This window comes from Meles meles, chromosome 2 (genome assembly GCF_922984935.1).
Source record: "Meles meles chromosome 2, mMelMel3.1 paternal haplotype, whole genome shotgun sequence".
Lineage (NCBI taxonomy): Eukaryota > Metazoa > Chordata > Mammalia > Carnivora > Mustelidae > Meles > Meles meles.
In genome coordinates this window covers 29,015,196-29,037,392 of record NC_060067.1, presented here as the reverse complement: position 1 = coordinate 29,037,392, position 22,197 = coordinate 29,015,196, and the positions used below count along the sequence as shown (strand labels likewise).

Below are 22,197 nucleotides of genomic sequence, written 5' to 3'. Positions count from 1 at the left end.
TCCAGGACACCCATATACCGCTTGTGGGACCATGTAAAGTACAGCCACTTTAAAAAACAATTTGGAAGTTTCTTAAAAAGTTAAACATGTGCCCACTGTATGATCTGGCCATTCCACTCCTAGGGAGTTAGCTAAGAGAAAATAAAACATTTCTTCATACAAAATCCTGCACACAAATATTCACAGCAGCTTTATTTGTGAGAGTCCAGAACTGGAAACAACCCAAATGCCCATCAGCAGGTGCATGGATAAACGAATTGGATATCCATACCATGTAATACTACTCAGCAAAAAAGAATTCACTAGTGATACACGCAATAACATGGGTGCATCTCAGAATATCACGCTCATCAGTGGAAGAAGCCAGGTGGAAAAGAATATATACTATATGATTTGATTCATGTAATTTATTAAAAATAAAAGCTAATTTATAGTGATGGGAAGCAGATGAGTGAGTGAGCGCCTTAACCAAATTTCTGAAACTAGAGTCCTGGTCTACCTTGTCAGCCTCTTTCTTCATCCACGTCGGACTCGATTTTTTTCTTACGAGACACATTGGAACATCATTTGCTGTTGTGGGTACTCAGTCTTGCCGCAGAGCTCTTACCTAGTTCTAGGGCCCCAGTAACCTCCTGGCTCTCCAGTTATCACTTGCCTCCAGATTCCCTGATGCCGTGTTTGCCTGCTCTTTGGTTTTTCCATTCATGATGGGCTCCTCTGATACAGGTCTGCTTCAGGTGTGGTGGCTTACTTTCTGATTAGCATGGTCTGACCACTGGAATTGCCTTCCTCTTAGAATCCACATCCAAAAGATGGCTCCCTGCTTCCTCTCCCTCCCTCAGTGACTGGACTTCCCTGGGTCTGCTCTGTTAACACCTCAATTGAGAGCTGGCTTCTGCAACTTGCAGGGAAGCATTGAATGAGTCAGCCCAGGTAGATACAATGATTTTATGTGGAATTATCTTTATCTACCAGACTAGCTCCTTATCCCTTTCCTGCTCTGTGGTCTGTTTTCTAAAATCAACCAAAATTGAGATGCTCAAGCTCACTTTCATATGGTGACTTTTCTAGTCTTACCTTCAGGCAGAACTGACATTCTCCCTATTTGTGCCCACAGTACATACTGAATTTCAGGTTTCTGTCATAATAATATCTATAATAATTGTATTATACTTACATATTTCTCAGTCAATCACCTCCCCTTAGATCAGAGGAGCCAAGTCTACTTGCGATCTTGTGTGTTTTTCTGTCCCCACATCTGAGTGGGACTGCTGGGCATGTGGCAGATGTAATCTAGCTTCTTCAATGGATGAGAGCTCTGTGTGGACAGTCAGTGCTTCATATAGAGTCCAAAGGTCCCACATCATAAGTGCCAAATATATACCTGTCAAGGGCAGGACCTATTTAATGCTGGGCAGACACAGTTAGGATAGGAGTTGGGCTTTGATCTAATGACAGTAACCTAGAGTGATGTAGTGGTGAAAAAAGATCCCAGGGGGAAAAGAAATCTAAAACCTTACTGAGAAACTTTGGAAATGCTTGTGTATGTTAAATCGGTTCCTATGAAGTTTCTGGGGATAATGAATCCTAGATTGATGAGGATTGTGTGGTCCTTGCCTGGGAATACTACATGGAAATGTGAATGTTGGGATTTAAATTCTTCATCTGTAAAACCAGGAAGTAGAATTAAATTAAGCCCAAGGACACTATTGACCCTGACTATGACTCTGTGGTTGTCTGTACATAAAACCACATACACAAGCTCTATTACAAAGCTGTCATCATCAAGACAGCATGGTACTGGCACAAAAACAGACACATAGATCAGTGGAACAGAATAGAGAGCCCAGAAATAGACCCTCAACTCTATGGGCAACTAATCTTCGACAAAGCAGGAAAGAATGTCCAATGGAAAAAAGACAGCCTCTTCAATAAATGGTGCTGGGAAAATTGGACAGCCACATGCAGAAAAATGAAATTGGACCACTTCCTTACACCACACACGAAAATAGACTCCAAATGGATGAAGGACCTCAATGTGAGAAAGGAATCCATCAAAATCCTTGAGGAGAATGCAGGCAGCAACCTCTTCGACCTCAGCCATAGCAACATCTTCCTAGGAACAACGGCAAAGGCAAGGGAAGCAAGGGCAAAAATGAACTCTTGGGATTTCATCAAGATCAAAAGCTTTTGCACAGCAAAGGAAACAGTTAACAAAACCAAAAGACAACTGACAGAATGGGAGAAGATATTTGCAAAGGACATATCAGATAAAGGGCTAGTGTCCAAAATCTATAAGGAACTCAGCAAACTCAACACCCAAAGAACAAACAATCCAATCAAGAAATGGGTAGAGGACATGAACAGACATTTCTGCAAAGAAGACATCCAGATGGCCAACAGACACATGAAAAAGTGCTCCACGTCACTCGGCATCAGGGAAATACAAACCAAAACCACAATGAGATACCACCTCAAACCAGTCAGAATGGCTAAAATTAACAAGTCAGGAAATGACAGATGCTGGCGAGGATGCGGAGAAAGGGGAACCCTCCTACACTGTTGGTGGGAATGCAAGCTGGTGCAACCACTCTGGAAAACAGCATGGAGGTTCCTCAAAATGTTGAAAATAGAACTACCCTATGACCCAGCAATTGCACTACTGGGTATTTACCCTAAAGATACAAACATAGTGATCCAAAGGGGCACGTGTACCCGAATGTTTATAGCAGCAATGTCTACAATAGCCAAGCTATGGAAAGAACCTAGATGTCCATCAACAGATGAATGGATAAAGAAGAGGTGGTATATATACACAATGGAATACTATGCAGCCATCAAAAGAAATGAAATCTTGCCATTTGCGACGACGTGGATGGAACTAGAGCGTATCATGCTTAGTGAAATAAGTCAATCGGAGAAAGACAACTATCATATGATCTCCCTGATATGAGGACATGGAGAAGCAACATGGGGGGTTAGGGGGACAGGAGAAGAATAAATGAAACAAGATGGGATTGGGAGGGAGACAAACCATAAATGACTCTTAATCTCACAAAACAAACTGGGGGTTGCTGGGGGGAGGTGGGATTGGGAGAGGGGGAGGGGGCTATGGACATTGGGGAGGGTATGTGCTATCGTGAGTGCTGTGAAGTGTGTAAACCTGGCGATTCACAGACCTGTACCCCTGGAGATAAAAATACATTATATGTTTATTAAAAAAAAAAAAATTTGGAAGGGGAGGCGAACCATAAGAGACTATGGACTCTGAAAAACAACCTGAGGGTTTTGAAGGGTCAGGGGTGGAAGGTTGGGGGAACAGGTGGTGGGTAATAGGGAGGGCACGTTTTGCATGGAGCACTGGGTGTTGTGCAAAAACAATGAATACTGTTACGCTGAAAAAATAAATAAAATGGAAAAAAAAAACAAACCACATACACAAAAGAATGTAAACATCTCTTAGAATAAGATGTTTACAAATTACAGGAGTGAAGGGACAGATCAATTTTCTTTGTCGTTTGTGGTACGAAACCTTCTTTGAAGAGTTATTTCCTTTTCCCTTTAATTTCAGATAACAATTTTCCTGTATGTAAGAAAAAAGAAACAACTTACTGACTGAAGTATATTGCTTAGAAAACAGTCTAATTTTAATGCTGAAATTAAGAGGGCATTTTCAAAATAGATGAAATACATTACTTTTTGTTTATTTAAAAAAAATTTCCAGTTATTTTTCTCTGTATTTTTGCCACTATTATAACTTAATCAACTAATTACTTTGATAATTTTTAAATTGTTTATTGCAGAACATTTCAAGCATGCAGAAGCCGGAAGAAAAATATAATGAACACCCACAGGCTCTCACCCAGTTATAACTATTTCATAATTTTGCCAACTTTGTTTTAATTATCTTCCTATTTCTTCCCTCTTTGCATTTCATTGTAAATACTTCACTATGAATATATAGCAGTAAAGGACCAGAGCCATAACGTCATTATCACACTTAACTACATAAAGAACAGGGGCGCCTGAGTGGCTCTGTAGGTTAAGCCTCTGCCTTCGGCTCAGGTCGTGATCTCAGGGTCCTGGGATCGAGCCCCACATGGGGCTCTCTGCTCAGCGGGGAGCCTGCTTCCCCTTCTGTCTCTGCCTGCTGCTCTGCCTACTTGCGATCTCTCTCTCTGTCAAATAAATAAAGTCTTAAAAAAAAAAAGAACAATTTCTTGTTATCATTTAATACTTAGTTTTTGTTCAGACTTTTCCAGTTATCTCAAAAAATTTTTCATTGATATCCTAGATATCAAAATTTTTTGGTAGATATCTCAACCAGAATCCGAACAAGGTCTGCCCATTTCATTTGGTTGACATGTCTCTATATTTTTCCTCCCAAGAAATTAGGCCAGTTAGCTTGTAGAATGTACCCCTTTCTAGACTGAGCTGCTTGCCTTCTTCCTGAGTTGAATCCTCCCTGCTTCTCCCTGTGCCCCCTTGCCATCCATTTGTTGAATAAGCCAGGTCATTTCGCCTCTGGTTCACTGCACTTAGATACATACTTGCAGTGGTGGTGAACATTGTTTTCTGGCCCTCTTACTTCCTGTAAACTGTCTACGGGCACTTTCTTTCTTTCCTTTTTTTTTTTCTTTTAATTTAATTTAATTTAATTTAATTTTTTCGGTGTCCAAAGATTCATTGTTTATGCACCACACCCAGTGCTCCATGCAATACATGCCCTCCTTAACCCACCACTAGGTTCACCCAACCCCCACCTCCCTCCCCTCCAAAACCCTCAGTTTGTTTCTCAGAGTCCACAGCCTCTCATGGTTCATCTTCCCCTCTGATTTCCCCCAACTCCCTTCCAATGTCCCTTGTGTTATTCCTTATGCTCCACAAGTAAGTGAAACCATATGATAATTGACTCTCTCTGCTTGACTTATTTCACTCAGCATGATCTCCAGTCCCGTCCATGTTGATACAAAAGTTGGGTATTCGTCCTTTCTGGTGGAGACATAATACTCCACAGTATATATGGACTATATCCTCTTTATCCATTCGTCTGTTGAAGGGCATCTTGTCTCTTTCCAGTTTGGCGACTGTGGCCGTTGATGTTATGAACATTGGGGTACAGATGGCCCTTCTTTTCACTACATCTGTATCTTTGGGGTAAATACCCAGTAATGCAGTTGCTGGGTCATAGGGTAGCTCTATTTTTAATTTCTTAAGGAATCTCCACACTGTTTTCCAAAGTGGCTGCACCAGTTTGCATTCCCGCCAACAGTGTAAGAGGGTTCCAGGGGCACTTTCAAATCTGATGAAAGAAATAGTTTCTATTTCTACAGAGATAGACGTAGATAAACACATATACATGCACGCAGGAAATATTGCGTACAATTTCAAAGTCTTCACAGATCTCTTGATGCCATAGACTCTAGGTTGATTTTCTGTTACAGAAGCTTGATTAGGACCCTCTGGAGACATCTGTTCCATACCATCTGGAGGCCTGTGATGTCCCTCGTCTCATGGGTAGTTCTGTTAAGATTGGTGTTCTCTACCTTATCCTTTCATTATAAAATTCCTTATCAGTCTGTCACCTAATGATTTTAGCAGCCACAGGTTACCATGGCCTAGAACAAGCCTTGATTCCATCTGGGTTGAAAATTGTAATTTCCTAATCCTATCAAGAACTTTTCCCTTGTCTGTTACTAAGTTACCTGAAATACAGTTTGTACTTGCGTTAACAGTTCCTTATTTGAAATATTTCTGAGTTTTTGTAAAAGTTGACAATCGGTGAATAATGGAAAACAATGGTAATTGAAACTTTTTGCATCTTTCTCTGAGCCAAAACAAAATAACAAAAACAAATGGCCCAGAGATTTGAAAGCTTTCTTGTGAACTGCTCAACTGAATACGTCCAGTCAAGAAAACTCAAAATCCATGATTTTTATTTTTGCATTCCCATGTTTGCTATTTATTTTCCCCCCAGTTTTACTATGTAAAAATGAATCTCTGTGCTCTCTTACAGAGAACATTCCAACAAAGAACGTGTGGGTCTCAGTAAAGAAAATTTACTACTTAGAGGATGCACCATTAGAAACACAGAGGCCGTGGTGGGCATTGTAGTTTACGCAGGTTAGTGACACCCCTCATCTTCACGGTTGTCCCCTCTGTTTTTCTTCAAGTTAACATTTTCTGTTTATTCAGAATGCAGTCTATAAAAGCAGAAAGGAAATTTTGTCTTGATAAGCTTAATCCTTGGTCTCTGTTTTTCTCAATGGATCACAAAAGCAAACTAAATTAGCAAAATATACTATGCAACTACTCTTTATTAAATTACCTGTCACAGAGACGTAAAAACATGATACTTGCTATCTGGCTTTAATTTGCATATTTTCTGACACGTTACCTGTGTAGGCCATGAAACCAAAGCAATGCTGAACAACAGCGGCCCAAGGTATAAGCGCAGCAAATTAGAAAGAAGAGCAAATACAGATGTCCTTTGGTGTGTCCTGCTTCTGGTTGTGATGTGTTTAACTGGTGCATTGGGTAGGTAAAATAAAAATAAGATTTTTTTTCCTTTTTTTTATTATAGTATTTTTTTTTAATTTGTTTATTTACAGCATAACAGTGTTCATTGTTTTGGCATCACACCCAGTGCTCCATGCAGTACGTGCCCTCCCTATTACCCACCACCTTGTTCCTCAACCTCCCACCCCCCCGCCCCTTCAAAACCCTCTGGTTGTTTTTCAGAGTCCATAGTCTCTCATGGTTCATCTCCCCTTCCACTTTCCCTCAACTCCCTCTCCTCTCCATCTCCCCATAAAAATAAGATTTTTGTATACTGACCTCTTTTCAGCAACATCTTTATTTGAAAGTATTTTATTTTCAAAATGTTTATGAATATTTGACTTCTGCAAAGGAGATTTTTTTTTGCCAATAATAGTTTCCCTCACATCTTTATCTTTCTCACTCTGTGATCTGAAAGGCGTTAATGTTGATTATAGCCAGTTACACGTGGCCACAGTAGGAAAGGGACCTGGGAAGAGATTTGAAGGGAGACCGAGACAGGAGAATGTGGAGCCTTTTGCTTTTCGTTTTGTTTTCAGAAATAAGCAATTGGTGTTCATCCAAAATAAATATAATTATTCCTCTTTAGGAATGAAGTTCTATATTTACATAATACATATGTACCATCCTTTTCATGTCTGTATGTTTTTTGAAAGGTCATGGAATCTGGTTGAGTAGATATGAAAACATAATGTTTTTTAATATCCCTGAGCCTGACGGACATGTCATATCACCAGTGTTGGCAGGATTCTATATGTTTTGGACCATGATCATTTTGTTACAGGTAATTTCTGTTGAGCTCATCATAGAATTTTAAGATCTTTGTTACTTACCCAACTATATTTGGTTTCTCAAACTTCCTTTTCCCTCTAACATTACTTAAATTATTTGGTTCCTCTTAGGTCTTGATTCCCATTTCACTCTATGTTTCCATTGAAATCGTGAAGCTCGGACAGATATATTTTATTCAAAGTGATGTGGATTTCTACAATGAGAAAACGGATTCCACTGTTCAGTGCCGAGCCCTGAACATCACCGAGGATCTTGGACAGATTCAGTATCTCTTTTCTGATAAGACAGGAACTCTTACTGAGAATAAGATGGTTTTCCGAAGATGTAGTGTGGCAGGCTTCGATTACTGCCATGAAGAAAATGGTGAGTATTGGGTTTCTGTGAAAACCAACCCTAAGATGGGTTGTTTTTGGCACCCAGTTAAAGCTTTGATAATTCTAGCATACAAGTGCTATACCTCATCAAAAGAGGCATTAAGCTTCATTGTGCTTTCAAAAGCTAGTAGATCAGAGTCAAGGGGTCTACTGCCATAGTTTCTTCAAAAGGGAAGGAAATTACTAATAGCAATAGGAGGTTAGAGATGAGGTACAGTGAGAATAGAGTATTATAGATACTTTGAGAATCTAATGAAACTATGACTATCTCCCTAAGAATTTTTTTTTTTTTTTGGAGAAAAATTTTTTTAAATTTATTTATTTATTTTCAGTGTAACAGTACTCATTGTTTTTGCACCACACCCAGTGCTCCATGCAATACATGCCCTCCCTATTACCCTCCACCTGGTTCCCCAACCTCCCAACCCCCGCCCCATCAAAACCCTCAGGTTCTTTTTCAGAGTCCATAGTCTCTCATGGTTCATCTCCCCTTCCACTTTCCCTCAACTCCCTTCTCCTCTCCATCTCCCCATATCCTCCATGTTCTTTGTTACGCTCCACAAATAAGTGAAACCATATGATACTTGACTCTCTCTGCTTGACTTATTTCGCTCAGCATAATCTCTTCCAGTCCCGTCCATGTTGCTACAAAAGTTGGGTATTCATCCTTTCTGATGGAGGCATAATACTCCATTGTGTATATGGACCACATCTTCCTTACCCATTCGTCCGTTGAAGGGCATCTTGGTTCTTTCCACCGTTTGGCGACCATGGCCATTGCTGCTATAAACATTGGGTACAGATGGCTCTTCTTTTCACTACATCTGTATCTTTGGGGTAAATACCCAGTAGTGCAATTGCAGGGTCATAGGGAAGCTCTATTTTTAATTTCTTCAGGACGCTCCACACTGTTCTCCAAAGTGGCTGCACCAACTTGCATTCCCACCAAGAGTGTAAGAGGGTTCCCCTTTCTCCACATCCTCTCCAACACACGTTGTTTCCTGTCTTGCTAATTTTGGCCATTCTAACTGGTGTAAGGTGATATCTCAATGTGGTTTTAATTTGAATCTCCCTGATGGCTAGTGATGATGAACATTTTTTCATGTGTCTGATAGCCATTTGTATGTCCTCATTGGAGAAGTGTCTGTTCATATCTTCTGCCCATTTTTTGATATGATTATCTGTTTTGTGTGTGTTGAGTTTGAGGAGTTCCCTAAGAAATATTTTGAATCTAATGAAACAACTGAATCTCCCTAAGATTATTTTGAAAATAATTTCATATAATAATTTCAAATAATTTTGAAAATAATTATTTTGAAAATAATTCCAAAGGGAGGGGTACATCCTCTTCCTAACCCATCACATCATCCTTTAGCCATAAATATCCATCGATTCTTGGTTAAAAACACATAGTTTAAGAATAAATACAAAGAGCTAAACTTCTGAGGCTAAGGAAGTCAATAATACAAATGGCAAGCTTTCTTTAAAGAATTGAACTACATTAATTTCGTTATTTACAAAAGTAATATGCACTCCTATGAAAATATTTCTGAGAACTATCCATAACTAATTAAAAACCTTACTCTCTAGAGGTTAACCACCATTAACAATTTGATGAATATATAACTCTCCATATTCTTTTATATGTGAACATACGTATTTGCACATTTTCCCTTTTATAAGTTAGAACAGTTACAATATTTCTTTTTGTGGTTTGCTTCTTTTATTCAACACTATCTCATGGATTTTTTTTTTTTCTGAGTGAGCTCGTAACTTAACGTTAAGTGCACGGTATTGCACTGTATGTGGTCAGGCTTACTTTGGTATTATAACAATACTTTCAGTGAACTTACTCAATTATCACTCATTCAACATAAATTTTGTGAGTCCCTAATATGTGACACAAGTCCCTTGATCTCATGTAGCTTTTAGAGTTTAAGGCAAGGAGACATAATTAAAGATTATGATATGTAAAAGAAAATTCATCATATAGTATGCATCTTTGTACATACATTTTTGTACATATCTTATTTTTATAAGATACCTTTCTAGAAGTGGTACTTTTTGGCTCCAGAGGAATGTACATATAAAATTTTTATAGATCCTACAAAATTTTCCTCTAAAATATTGTGCTAATTTACATTCCTACCATACAGAAAAACAATACCCACTTTCCACACCAGCCATAATGGGATGAAGTTACTCTTCATCTGTGTGATTTTTGTCAACTCAGCACTTCATTGCCTTAATTTGTCTCTGATTAGCAATGAGATGCTTAACTTTTTATGTGTTCGTACGCCTTTTGAATTTCCTTGGTAAGATGATCATTTCCTTTTCCTATTTTGTAGGAAGATTTTATCTATTAAGGCAGGGCTGGCGTTCAGCTCGTTGTTCAGTCTAGGTTGTCTGTGGTCACTGTCCGTGTTCATTTGGGCACTTGTATTAAACTGAATGTTAAATAATTTGTCCCTGTGATAATATCCTTCTGTGTGTGATGAGTATTTTCCTGCTTCTTCATTTATCGCTGTATTAGTTTTCTACTGTCACATAACAAATTACGACAAATTTAATGACCTTAACACAAATATCCTGTCTCATGGCTTTTGTGGGGCTTGGAACCTGGGTGTGGGATGGTGGCATCCCCTCTCAGGGTCTGTCACCAAGCTGAAATTTAGTGTCAGCTGGGACTGTTCCGAGCTCCTAGAGGTGGCCCACTGTTTCTTACCACATAGCCTCTCTGTAGCGTCCTAGTTTGCTTCCTCAAGGCCGTAGCAGAGTCTCTAGCTTTGAATTTCTCTGACTTCAGGGAAGTACTGTCACTCTTCTTTTTATCTCATGAAATCAGATCTACCTAGGATAGTCTTCTTTTAGACTAACTCAGATTCAGCTGGTTAACTGCTTGGTCACATCTGCAAAATCTTTCCATGGTTTCCATATAACATAAGTGAATCACAGAAGTGAAACCACCATAGTACCCAGAAGGTATATTCCGGTCAGGAGGACCAGAAACTTGGGGGCCATCTTAGAATTCTGTCTAGCACCGTCTCTTAGGGTGTTTCTACTTATCAGAATTTTTATGTTTATTAAATCTTGTCAGTTATTATGAATATTATTAAGATTATGAATATTATAACTCCTGTCAGTAGTGTTAAACCCGGCCCAAATTTTTGAAAAATATAACTGTATTTTCTCCTAGGTACACATACATACATACATACATATATGTGTATATATATATATATTTTTTTTTTTAAATATTTTATTTATTTATTTGACAGAGAGAGATACAAGTAGGCAGAGAGGCAGGCAGAGAGAGAGAGAGGGAAGCAGGCTCCCCGCCAAGCAGAGAGCCCGATGCGGAACTCGATCCCAGGACCCTGAGATCATGACCTGAGCCGAAGGCAGCGGCTTAACCCACTGAGCCACCCAGGTGCCCCGTATATATATTTTTAAGATTTTATTCATGGTGGGGAGCACTTGCTCATGAGTTGGGGCAGGGGTAGATGGAGAGGAAGAATTTTTTTTTTAAAGATGGTATATATTTATTTGTCAGAGAGCGAGAGTACAAGCAGGGGGAGCAGCCAGCAGAGCAGGTGGAGGGAGAAGCAGGCTCCACGCTGAGCAAGGAGCCCAGTGTGGGACTGTATCCCAGGACCCTGGGATCGTGACCTGAGCCGAAAGCAGATGTTCAACTGACTGAGCTACCCAGGCACCCTCCTAGACACATGTATTTTTTAAGCCGGGTTTTGTTACCTGTGAACGTGAGGGATAAAGTGTTGGATATTTATTGCATAATCACTATAGAAATATAAAAAATAGCTATTCATATTGAATATGGTGATACTCTGCATTGTTTCATCTTCTTCAATGTATTTTTGTTACAAAAGCAGTATTGTAGAAAATTTCAGATAAACTAAAAGAAGAAAATTTAAAAGCCATCAATAACGCCCACCAGAGTGGACCACTATTAACACTTTTGTACACTTCTTTTGAGTCTTTTTTTGTACACATTAATATATATATTTTTTATGGCATTATGGTGTGCTTTTGTTTTTACAACCATTTTTCTTAAGACTTCCTCATGACCACCTTTCTGTTCTCTTTTCTCTACCTTAGGCAGAGAAGGTACCAGGTGACTGAAAATCCTATTCTACCGTGACTAAACTGTTTGTACACCATGGGAGTTACCCTTCTAGAGGCTATGCTATATTGCACTATAATTATTGCCAAAATTTATATAAATAATCCACCTCAGTGTAGCTGAACTTTCACACCCATTTGTGAGATTTGTGTCCTTCATAATGTTTGACTCCAGATCCCTGTTTTGAAGAAGTATCTTACAGTAGTAATGTTTCACAAAATGTACAGTGGAAAGCACTGCCTTGTTTTTTGTATTAGGAGCATTTAAGAGGGCCAGTACCTCCCTTTCCCATCCCAGTCCCTGAGCCTGCACACTTGGCTCAGCAAGGGCGTCTCCTCTGTAGCCCCATAGGCAGAGAAGGTACCAAGTGACTGAAAACCCTATGCTACCCTGACTGAACTGTTTGTGCTCCATGGATATTGCACTCCTTCTAGAAAGTTCCAGCTTTGCCTGGGAGCAGAGCTCTGCCAAAGATACATCCAGAGTTCCGGGTCTCCTTTCTGTAATGGTTTAAAAACAAGGACATGTACACAAACACTCTGATTGATAAAGGAGGGAATAGTAGGGGCTACTTCTCTCCAGAATTTAACGCTGAGACATATTATGTTCACTGAAATGAAAGCTAGTTAACTCTTTAGGATTTGCGGGCAAAAGATTTGCTTAGGCGATCTTTCCGTAAAGAACATTGCTGCTAGGAAAGAGCCCCATTCACATATGCATTTGAACTAAACGCATCTGACAACACCATTTGATGTTTGTTTTTGTTTTTGTTTTTGTTTTTTTAAAGATTTTATTTATTTATTTGACAGAGAGAAATCACAAGTAGACAGAGAGTCAGGCAGAGAGAGAGAGGAAAGCAGGCTCCCCGCTGAGCAGAGAGCCCGATGCGGGACTCGATCCCAGGACCCTGAGATCATGACCTGAGGCATAGGCAGCAGCTTAACCCACTGAGCCACCCGGGCGCCCTTGTTTTTGTTTTTTTTGTTTGTTTGTTTGTTTTTAATTTTCAGCATAACAGTATTCATTGGAAGAATAAACATTGTTAAAATGTCTATACTGCCTAGAGCAATCTCTACTTTTAATGCCGTTCTGATCACAATTCCACCATTTGATGTTTTAAAACCTTGCAGCATAGGGGCACCGGGCTGGCTCTGCTGGAAGAGCGTGCAGCTCTTGATCTCAGGTCGTGAATTTGAGCCCCGCATTTGGTGTAGAGATTATGTAAATCCGTAAACCTAAAAAAAAAATAAAATCAATAAACTTAAAAAAAATAAAAAAGATTACAGCTTAGAAATTTGGTCCATGGACTCAGCAGCAGCTGCAGTACCTGGGTGTGTATTAAAAATAATGCAGGTTCTCCAGCCCCTCTTTAAAGCTTCAGTTAAAATCTTCATTTAACAATATTCCCAGGTAATTTGTGTGCATCTTAAAATTTTAAAAAATATTTCTTTAAAAGGTTACTTAAAGAGGATGTCTTTTTTGAAATAATTTTTTAGTGTAGAATATTACGAGATTTACAGATGCTATTAAGGGTTCCTTTGTGCCCCCCATCCAGTTTCCTTTGTTGTTAACGTCTTATATTAGTCGTATAATACATTTGTCATAAGTAATGAAATAATATTGACATGTCATTATTAACTGAAATCCATACTTTAGTCAGGTTTCTTCATTTTTACCTTATCTTCAAGGATCACATCCAGGAGACCTTGGGACAGTCACTAAGATTTGACAGCTTTTCAAGCTTTCTGTTTTTGGATGACCTAGTTCTGAAGGACAGCTATTTAGGGATTTTGTAGAATGTTTCTCAATTTCAGTTTGTCTAGGGAGTGCCTTTATGATGCACAATTTGTGAATGTGATCTCTACGGTAGCCCATAGCAGTTTCCAAGAACAAGGATTTTGGAATCCGGCCTCCTGAATCTGATACCGGTCTTTACTGCCCACAAGCTCAGTGACTCTGGGCAAGTTATCTAATTTCTCTGGGCCTCAATAAAAAGGATCCGTATTATTCATGAAGATAATTCATGAAAAGCCACTTGGAGCATGGCACAGAATAAGTTCTTTGTAAGTAAGAGCTGCTATTGTGGTTGTAATTATAGTTCTCAAAATAAATAGATTGATCTTTGGGAGAGCTCATGGTCCAGTGTGGAAGACAGACACGGAAATGTAAAAATATGTGAGTGTCATTAAGATTAAAGTCTGGTGTTCTTGTTGCATACTGTTTTGATTTTCAGCAGTCTGCGTAGGAGGCGAATTTAGCACTGATCAAAGTTTGGGGCCTAGAGGATATCGGGCAAGAAATTTTGGAATGCTGGAAATGCACAGGGAGTTAGTTTAGAAGAAAAGATTTGTGTATCAAGGATATGTGGATGATACAGTTGGACGAAGCTTAGCTGGGCATGCTGTTTATAACAGGTCAAAGTTGGGATGCTGGAAATGTTTGGGGGATTAGTTCATAGCAAAATGTTTGGCGGATATGGGGATGATATAGTTGGGAGAAATCCATGAGCATGCTGTGCTGTTCATTTTTGTTTTTGGCTCTTTGGGGAGCACATTGAAAAAAGTGTGATAAACTTTTTGTTCCATAGATTCTTGCTGACTTCTTCCACATACCAAATAAATATAAATAATGGGCCATGAACAGGTTATTAGCTATTTGAAGGGGGAGCTGGAAGAGAAGATGAGAGATTAAATAAGAAGGAGAAATAAAGTAGTTGATCTAGTATCTGATCCAATACCTACTTTGAGTCAAAGGAAAGACTACATACTTGTATTTTCTCCTTTGAGTTGGAAGGCAAGGAGTCCTGCCCCACTCTGAGGCATTCATGGAACTAATTAGAAAAAGCTTTAAGAGACATATGAAAATCTTCATGATAATTTGGGTAGATTTTGTTTACCAATATGGTAATATGCTTTTCCTTTTCATGCCCAGTTGTTGAGAAATTTTCAGAGTCTACAAGTATTACTCCAGTTAGCTTTGTTTTCTGAATCAAATTGGTACTTTACTGGTCTATTTCCTTCTCATAGATTTTTACGAAATGATTAAAGATTACCCCATGTATTCTTCAGTGCTATATATTGAACAAGTTTGTCCTGTCCTAAGGGCTGAGCTGTCTGGCATTATAGTAATTACACAATTGCATGGTGACTGATTTCCCTAATGATGGCTAGAAGAACTTCCTGAAGTATAGCCCTCATGTTTCTATAGGTTTTGTAATACTGTAATTATTTTATTTTAAAGATTTTATTTATTTATTTGACAGAGAGAGAGATCACAAGTAGGCAGAGAAACAGGCAGAGAGGGGTGGGGAATCAGTCTCCCCTCTGAGCAGAGAGCCTGACGTGGAGCTTGATCCCAGAACCCTGAGATCATGACCTGAGCTGAAGGCAGAGGCTTAACCCATTGAGCCACCCAGGCACCCCTATAATTATTTATTTTAAAAATGGTATCACATACCAGTAAATTTCTTTAGCTGTTCAAGGACTTATCAACCTCAGCACTATTGACATTTTGGGCTGCATTATTTTTCATCATGGGGGCTGTCCTGTGCCTTCTAAGATGTTTAGACGCCTCCTTGGGCTCTGCCCACGGAATGCCAGTAGCACTCCTGCCCGAGTCGTGACAACCAAAGTGTGTACAGGCCTTGTCCAATGTTTGGGGGGACAGATTCACCCCTTGTTGAGAATCTCTGAACTAATCTATCACATACCGATGACTGCTAAAGAGATAGAAGTAGTAGATACATGTACTGGCTTTGGAGTCAGGAAGATCTAAATTCATATCCCAGCTCTGCCCCCACCTAGCTGTTTAACCATGGTCAAAAGACCATGTCCCTGGTCAAAGATCTGTCTGGATCTTAGACTCTCTTAGCTATAAAGTGGAGCAGTGATGGTTCCTACCTGGGAGCATTATGTTTAAGATGAAAAAGGAAGATGTAGACATTTGTAAAGGAACCTAGACAGACGCCTGATGGAAAGGAGGTCCTAATAAATGTTAAGTCCCTACCCCACAACTTTCCCTTGACCCCCAGATAAAGACTATTAAACAGGATATGCGGATATTCTTTATTTTATAAATTAACTTGCCAAAACCATACTCTATATTTCGTAACTAGACTTGGCCTGAATACGACAGCTAGCAATTCAACAAGCACATATTTACTGATTGTCTACTCTGTATTCCAGACACTGGTTATCATGATAAACAAGACACACAAGGACCCCTGTTCTCAAAGAGCTTCTATTGCAGAAAATAGATGCAAATTAGTTCATTCTTAAATCAAGAAAAAAATAATGAAAAGTGCTTTCCAGAGAATTAAAATGGGTTGTTATGATACAGAATGATTGGAAGGCACTTTGGATTGGGTAGGGGCGTAAGGCCTCTCTAATATTTGGAGCTTAGATCTGAATAACACACTTGAAGTTCAGGTGCAAAAACCTACCAGTGAGAGGCAGCAGCTGGTATACAGGCCCTCAGGGTAAAATGAGCTTGGCAGTTTTCAAAGTAGGAAAAGAAGGCCAGCGAGGCTGGACTGTGGAGAAGTGTGGAAGACGAAGGGGCAGGAATGTTAAAGAAGTCAGCTGAGATCAGATCATTTTGAGCTATGGAAGCCAGCATAAGGGAAGCTTTGTGCATGAGTTATCTGCTCTGCTCTGTGTTTTAGGAAGATCACTCTAGCTACTGGTTGAGGAATGGAGTGCAAAGGGGCAAGGAGACCAGTTATGAGGCTGTTTGCACTGGCCCAGTTGGGAAGTGATGGTGGGTTGGACTAAGGTAATGAAGATGGAGAGAGTTTGAGATATTTGAGATGTACTTTGGATAAATAATAGATAGCTCTTGGGGATGCTTTGCATATGGGGGCTGGGGAAGACCAGGAGAATCAAGGAGACTCCTAGATTTTTGGCATAAGTAGCTAGATAAATAGTTAGGTCCTGTCTACAAAGATGGGGAAAGCCAGAGGAAGAGTAAGTTTGGGGGAGAAGTGAGGAAGAGTTCTTCTTTGGCCATATCAAATTTAAGGTATCTAATGTCTATTTAGTCAACAAATATTTACTGAGTATTAGTAAATACGGCTCTGGGAATATCATATTAACATGTTAATATCATATTAACAAAATAGACAAAACTCTGCCTTTTTAGGAGTTTGTATTCTAGTGGATGTTTAAAAAAAATAGATCTATAGTGTTTCGATGGTGTTAAGTGCTGCAGTAGGATTTATAATAGTGTGGTTGTTGTATCTGGCAAGCTTTTGCTGTCAAGGGATGTGATAAGAGACTTGAGAAAGGTAAGAGAGTGAGCTCTGCGGATATCTGCTCAAAGAGTCCACTAGACATCCAGCTGGAAGTAGCAAGTAGAGAGTTAGGTATATATAGGAGTCTGGATTCCAATTAGAAATTGGAGTTGAAGTTACCGGTTTGGAAGTCAGGTGCATATGAAATGATATTTCAAATATAAGACCAGGTGACATGACCAAGGATGAGTATATAGGTGGAGAAGGGAAAGAGTTCCTGCAGCAACCCGGTGTTTGAGGGCTGAAGAGAAGACAGCAGGAGAAACTAAGAAGGAACAGCCATTAAAGTAGGAGGAAAAACAGGTATGCATGGTGTGGGAGAAGCCAAAAGAGCCGTTCAGAGAGAATGGTCAGCTCTGTTGGATGTTACTAAGAGTGCAGATAAGATACCGACAGATGCGATAATTGGATTTGGTAATGTGGAGCTCAGGGGTGACCTTGCCAGGAGTATTGTCCGTGGGCAGACGGAGACAGAAAGCCATGAGATTGGTGGAGGAGAGGTTGGTGTCAGCATAAGGGGAGAATTGTAAGGGCGAAGTCCTTGAGATGGCTGGCGGGGGTGGGAGGCAGATTACAAATAGAGAAAGCTTGGCATTTGAAACTTTATCAATAGTAGTAGCAGTAGTAGTAGTAGTAGTAGTAAAAACAGTTTGAATACAGGTGTGGAGAGGTTGGTAGATTTCCTGATGGGATAAGAAGGGAGTTGCTTCCTAATTGCTTCTCCTTTTCTCAGCAAGGTAAGTTCATTAAGGGAAATCTGGGGAGGGGATTTTGGAGGGCAGATTTGAAAAGGGAGGAGATGATGTGTGATCTCAGTTGAAGTAAATGCCCGACATACTCAACCTGCAAGCGGTTCTCCTCAGATAATGACCCTGTGTGATTTTTCTCTTTCAGCCAAGAGATTAGAGTCCTACCAGGAAGCAATCTCTGAAGATGAAGATTCCACTGACACTCCGAGCGATTCCCTCAGCAATATGGCGAAACCCAGGGCCCCCAGCTGCAGGACGGTTCATAATGGGCCCTTGGGAAGTAAATCCTCGAATCATCTTGCTGGGAGCTGTTCAGCTCTGGGAAGTAGAGAAGGAGCCAGTGAAGTGCCTCACTCCATACAGGCTGCTTTCAGTAGCCCCATTGTAAGTGTGAATGCGTGACTTGAATTTTGCACATCCGTCATGAATAATGAAAGAACATTCCATAATTATGACAGAGCCCAACACTGTTGTCTTTCCTACCTGAGAAGAGACTACGTAATTGCTGTTTAGTGTAATTGCCACACATCATTAGAAGTATAAGCACACACTATCACAACTTCCTAATTTGTGGGATGATTCAGTGTTGAGAGATAATAGATCATTTCTGAAAAAGCATGGTATTTCTGATCAGGGCCAGTCATGTCTGAGCCTGAAGAAGGCTTCTGGAGTTTCAGGCACTTGGCTCACTCTCAGAGCCCCAAAGCTTGGCAGGGTTATCTCACAGACAGTGAAGGATGTCTGAATCACAGGCAAATTCAAGTACCCTCCCAAGGCCTTTTTAATCTTTCTGCATTCCTCCCCCACATCCCACCACACCTGTGTCCTCTTCCCCTTTCCCAGTCCTCAGGATGACATTTTCTCGTATTTCCATTTTAAAGCTCTGCTGGGTGTTGCTTGATTCCCAGAGGGAAGTTTTGGACACTGTTCAGTCACTCCTACTGATGAACCCATTTTGCTGCTGGAAAACAGAGAGTGCCATGTGGAAGATAGGAAAGACAGACAATACTTTCATGAAAGAACGAGAGATCACAAGTTTTGCCATACTTAACATTGCTTCGGTAAAAATTCAGCTGTCTGATTTCTGCCCTCCACAGTTCATTAATACTTGTGTTTTCCCAAGATGAGGACTCCCTAGCCGTGAGACCAGTAACTGGTTGATCTCTAAAATAGGCAGCTAACAAGAACGAATCTACTTTGGGGGAATCTTTGGGTTTCTGCATTGAATTGTGTGGTTTTCATAGTCGCGATGTGATCTGAGTAGACCCCAGTGGGCTCGCTTGTCCTAGAAAGGCCTTGAGGGAACTCTCTTACCTCTTTTCAAAGTTGCCAGTGAAAATTGCAGTCATGAGGATGATATTTCAGTACAACTCATTTCGTTAATTTCTGTGGCACTAAGATATATAAAACCTGGCCTAGTGGTTCTTGGACATAGGTCAGACCATTCAAAACATCTAGGCTTAATTTTCCTTCCAACTTCTGAAAGAGAAATAGGGAAAGAATGCATGTAGCCTCTTCTGTGCACTCACTTTAAGGCCATATCAGAAAAAGGGGCACCTGGCTGGCTCGGTTAGGAGAGCGCATGACTCTTGATCTCTTGTGGGGTTGTGGGTTCGAACCCCACATTGGGTGTAGAGATTACTTGAAAATAAAATCTTTTTTAAATAGGTGATATCTGAAATAGATATCTATTTTCCTCTCTTTTCACCTATTCCTCTACTAAGCTTTTACATTTTTCATGTACATGAAGTTACCACCTATTGACTCATGTTTTCTTGGAAGTAGTAGGGCCTGGCCATCCAGGGGGGCTGTGCCCCACCCACACTCTCAGTTTCTGGATTTAGTCTCACTGTCTTCTTAGAAAAAAATGATATTTCTTAGCCTGTTCTTTCATCCGTACCATTTCCTCCATCCAAAACGTACTCTCCCTACCGGCAACCTACCTCTGTCTACCAAACATGATGAAATACTTACTTCTTATAAAACTACTTCAGATATTCTTCCTTTTTTTTTTTTTTTATTATACATTATTTTTATTTGAGGGAGAAAAAGAGCCTGCAAGCAGGCGGTGGGAGGGCTTGAGAAGGAGGGGGAGAGGAAGAGGGAAGGAATCCGAAGCAGACCCTGCAGAGCCCGACTTAGGGCTTGATCTCACAACCCTGAGATCATGACCTGAGCTGAATCCAAGAGTCAGTTGTTTAACGGACTGAGCCTCCCATGTACCCCTAAATATTCTTCCTTCTGAAGACTTCTCAGACTCTTCTCAGATCCTGAGCTCTCTGTACACATTCCCTCCCTTCCTTGGTTCTCATTTATTTCTTATTTCTGCCTCTGACGTACACCATTAACTCCTTGAGAGCAAGAACTCCCATCTTGACTCCCCAACATCCAGTGCAGTGACTTGTGTGCCTATTCTTGACAAGTAGGATTTTTGGTTTTGCTTTGTTTTTTAAGATTTTATTTATTCAGAGAGAGAGAGTGAGAGAGCGCGGACGAGCGAGCACACCAGCAAGGGGAGCAGCAGGCAGAGGGAGAAGGAGAAGCAGACTCCCTACTGACCAGGGAGCCCGATGCAGGGCCACGATCCCAGGATCCTGGGATCATGGCCCAACCCGAAGGCAAATGCTTAACTGACTGAGCCACCCAGGTGCCCCTCGAGAAGTAATTTTGAAGGTTGTTAAATGAAGCTGATTACCATGCTCAGTCTCTTTTTTTTTTTCTTACTTGCCCTATACTTCAAGGCCATGTGTCATTCTCATTGCGTAGACACACTGGGATTGTTGTTTGATTTTATGTTTTCAAAACCACACCGTTATATATAGGATAAAGAGGTAAGTGTTCCTTGAGATATGAGATCATTTCACTCTTGCTCTAGATAAGTTCATTTTACCCTTTTTGGAGACGTGAGATTATTTTGAGAAAGCTATAAATTCTTTGTCCTGAAAAATTAGCATCTATAAAAACTTTGCATACAATTGTAGAAGCCTGTCCATGGAGCCCAGGTTAAGAAATACGAGTGTAAGGAATCACACAGAGGACATTAGGAGAGGGGAAAAATGAAGGGGGAGAAATCGGAGGTAGAGATGAACCATGAGAGACTATGGACTCTGGGAAGCAAATGGAGGATTTTAGAAGGGACAGGGATGGGGGTTGGGTTAGCCTGGTGGTGGGTATTAAGGAGGGCATGGATTGTGTGGAGCACTGGGTATTACACCCAAACAATGAATCATGGAACACTACATCAAAAACTAATGATGTACTGTATGGTGACTAACACAACATAATAAAAAAAAGAATAAATTAAAAAAAAAAAAACAACTTGAGAGCACATTGAGAGCCATGATGTCTAGAAATGGAGGATTGTAAGATGGCATCTTGGACGGGGAGGCAAGTTGAGAGCCAGGGGTGAGGATCCTAGGCAGGGTACTGGCAAAAATATGCCAACCTTTGGGGATTAAAATGTCACGGAGACCCCTGAGTCCTGGGTTCCTTTTACCTATTTTAAATGGAAATCTTTTCTTTGTAGGCCGGTGTTTTCTAGGCTTCTTTTGTCCTCTCTCTGCTTTCATTCAGTGAGAATGCTGTTCATTCTGCCTGGGTAGCTGTTAGAGCCCTGTATGGCTCTCCTTTCTGTCACTGAGGCCTTAGCTTAGACATCACCTCGTCAGTAAACCATCCCTACCACCAATCCAAAGTTCTTTCTACCCCCATTCCCACCCTCTCTCTCTCTGTCTCATTCTAGAAGCGTCTTATTTGTTCACAGGTTAGTGTTCGGATCTGATGTCTCCTCTCATTAGAATGTGAGCTCCATGCAAGCTAGGGTCCTATCTGCCCTAGGCACCTCTCTTTCCCTGAGGAGTGCCTGACACCATAGAGCAACAATAAATATTGATGGGATCAGTGAACGAATGAATGAATGAATGAATGGCTTAGTGGAAAACAGTGGCAAAATACTAGACACTGGGATATAAAATGAATATGACATGTCCCTGTCCTTCGGTTTTATTCTAGGTAGAGGAGACAGACATATCAATAAATACATACCATCCTGTGTTATAGATGCCATAATGGTGGGTTAAACCAGAGTAGAGCGAGGGCACAAAGAAGAGAGTGATGTACTCTCAGGTGATGAGGAGGGATCGAGAAGGGCCACAGAAGAGACGTAAAACTTGATTTGGGATTAAACTAATGAGTAGGGGTTTGCAGAGGAGAAAAGGAAGAGCATGTAGGGCCGACTGTGTGGCAACCGCAGGGGCTCAGAGACAAGGGTCTGTGGATGAACGTGGTGTGGGG

General features: G+C 40.5%; 1 protein-coding gene across 4 annotated transcripts in view; it reads left to right on the top strand.

Moving 5' to 3' along the window:
- ATP10D (ATPase phospholipid transporting 10D (putative)) overlaps positions 1-22,197 on the top strand; it is a 108,616-nt gene that overhangs the window by 45,810 nt on the left and 40,609 nt on the right. For all 4 annotated transcript variants that reach the window (XM_045997778.1, XM_045997777.1, XM_045997779.1 and 1 more), the window contains exons 6-10: positions 6,017-6,123; positions 6,406-6,537; positions 7,215-7,342; positions 7,461-7,713; positions 18,050-18,288. In XM_045997778.1, coding sequence (XP_045853734.1) covers positions 6,017-6,123; positions 6,406-6,537; positions 7,215-7,342; positions 7,461-7,713; positions 18,050-18,288 — 859 coding nt within the window. The remainder of the gene's footprint in view (positions 1-6,016; positions 6,124-6,405; positions 6,538-7,214; positions 7,343-7,460; positions 7,714-18,049; positions 18,289-22,197) is intronic.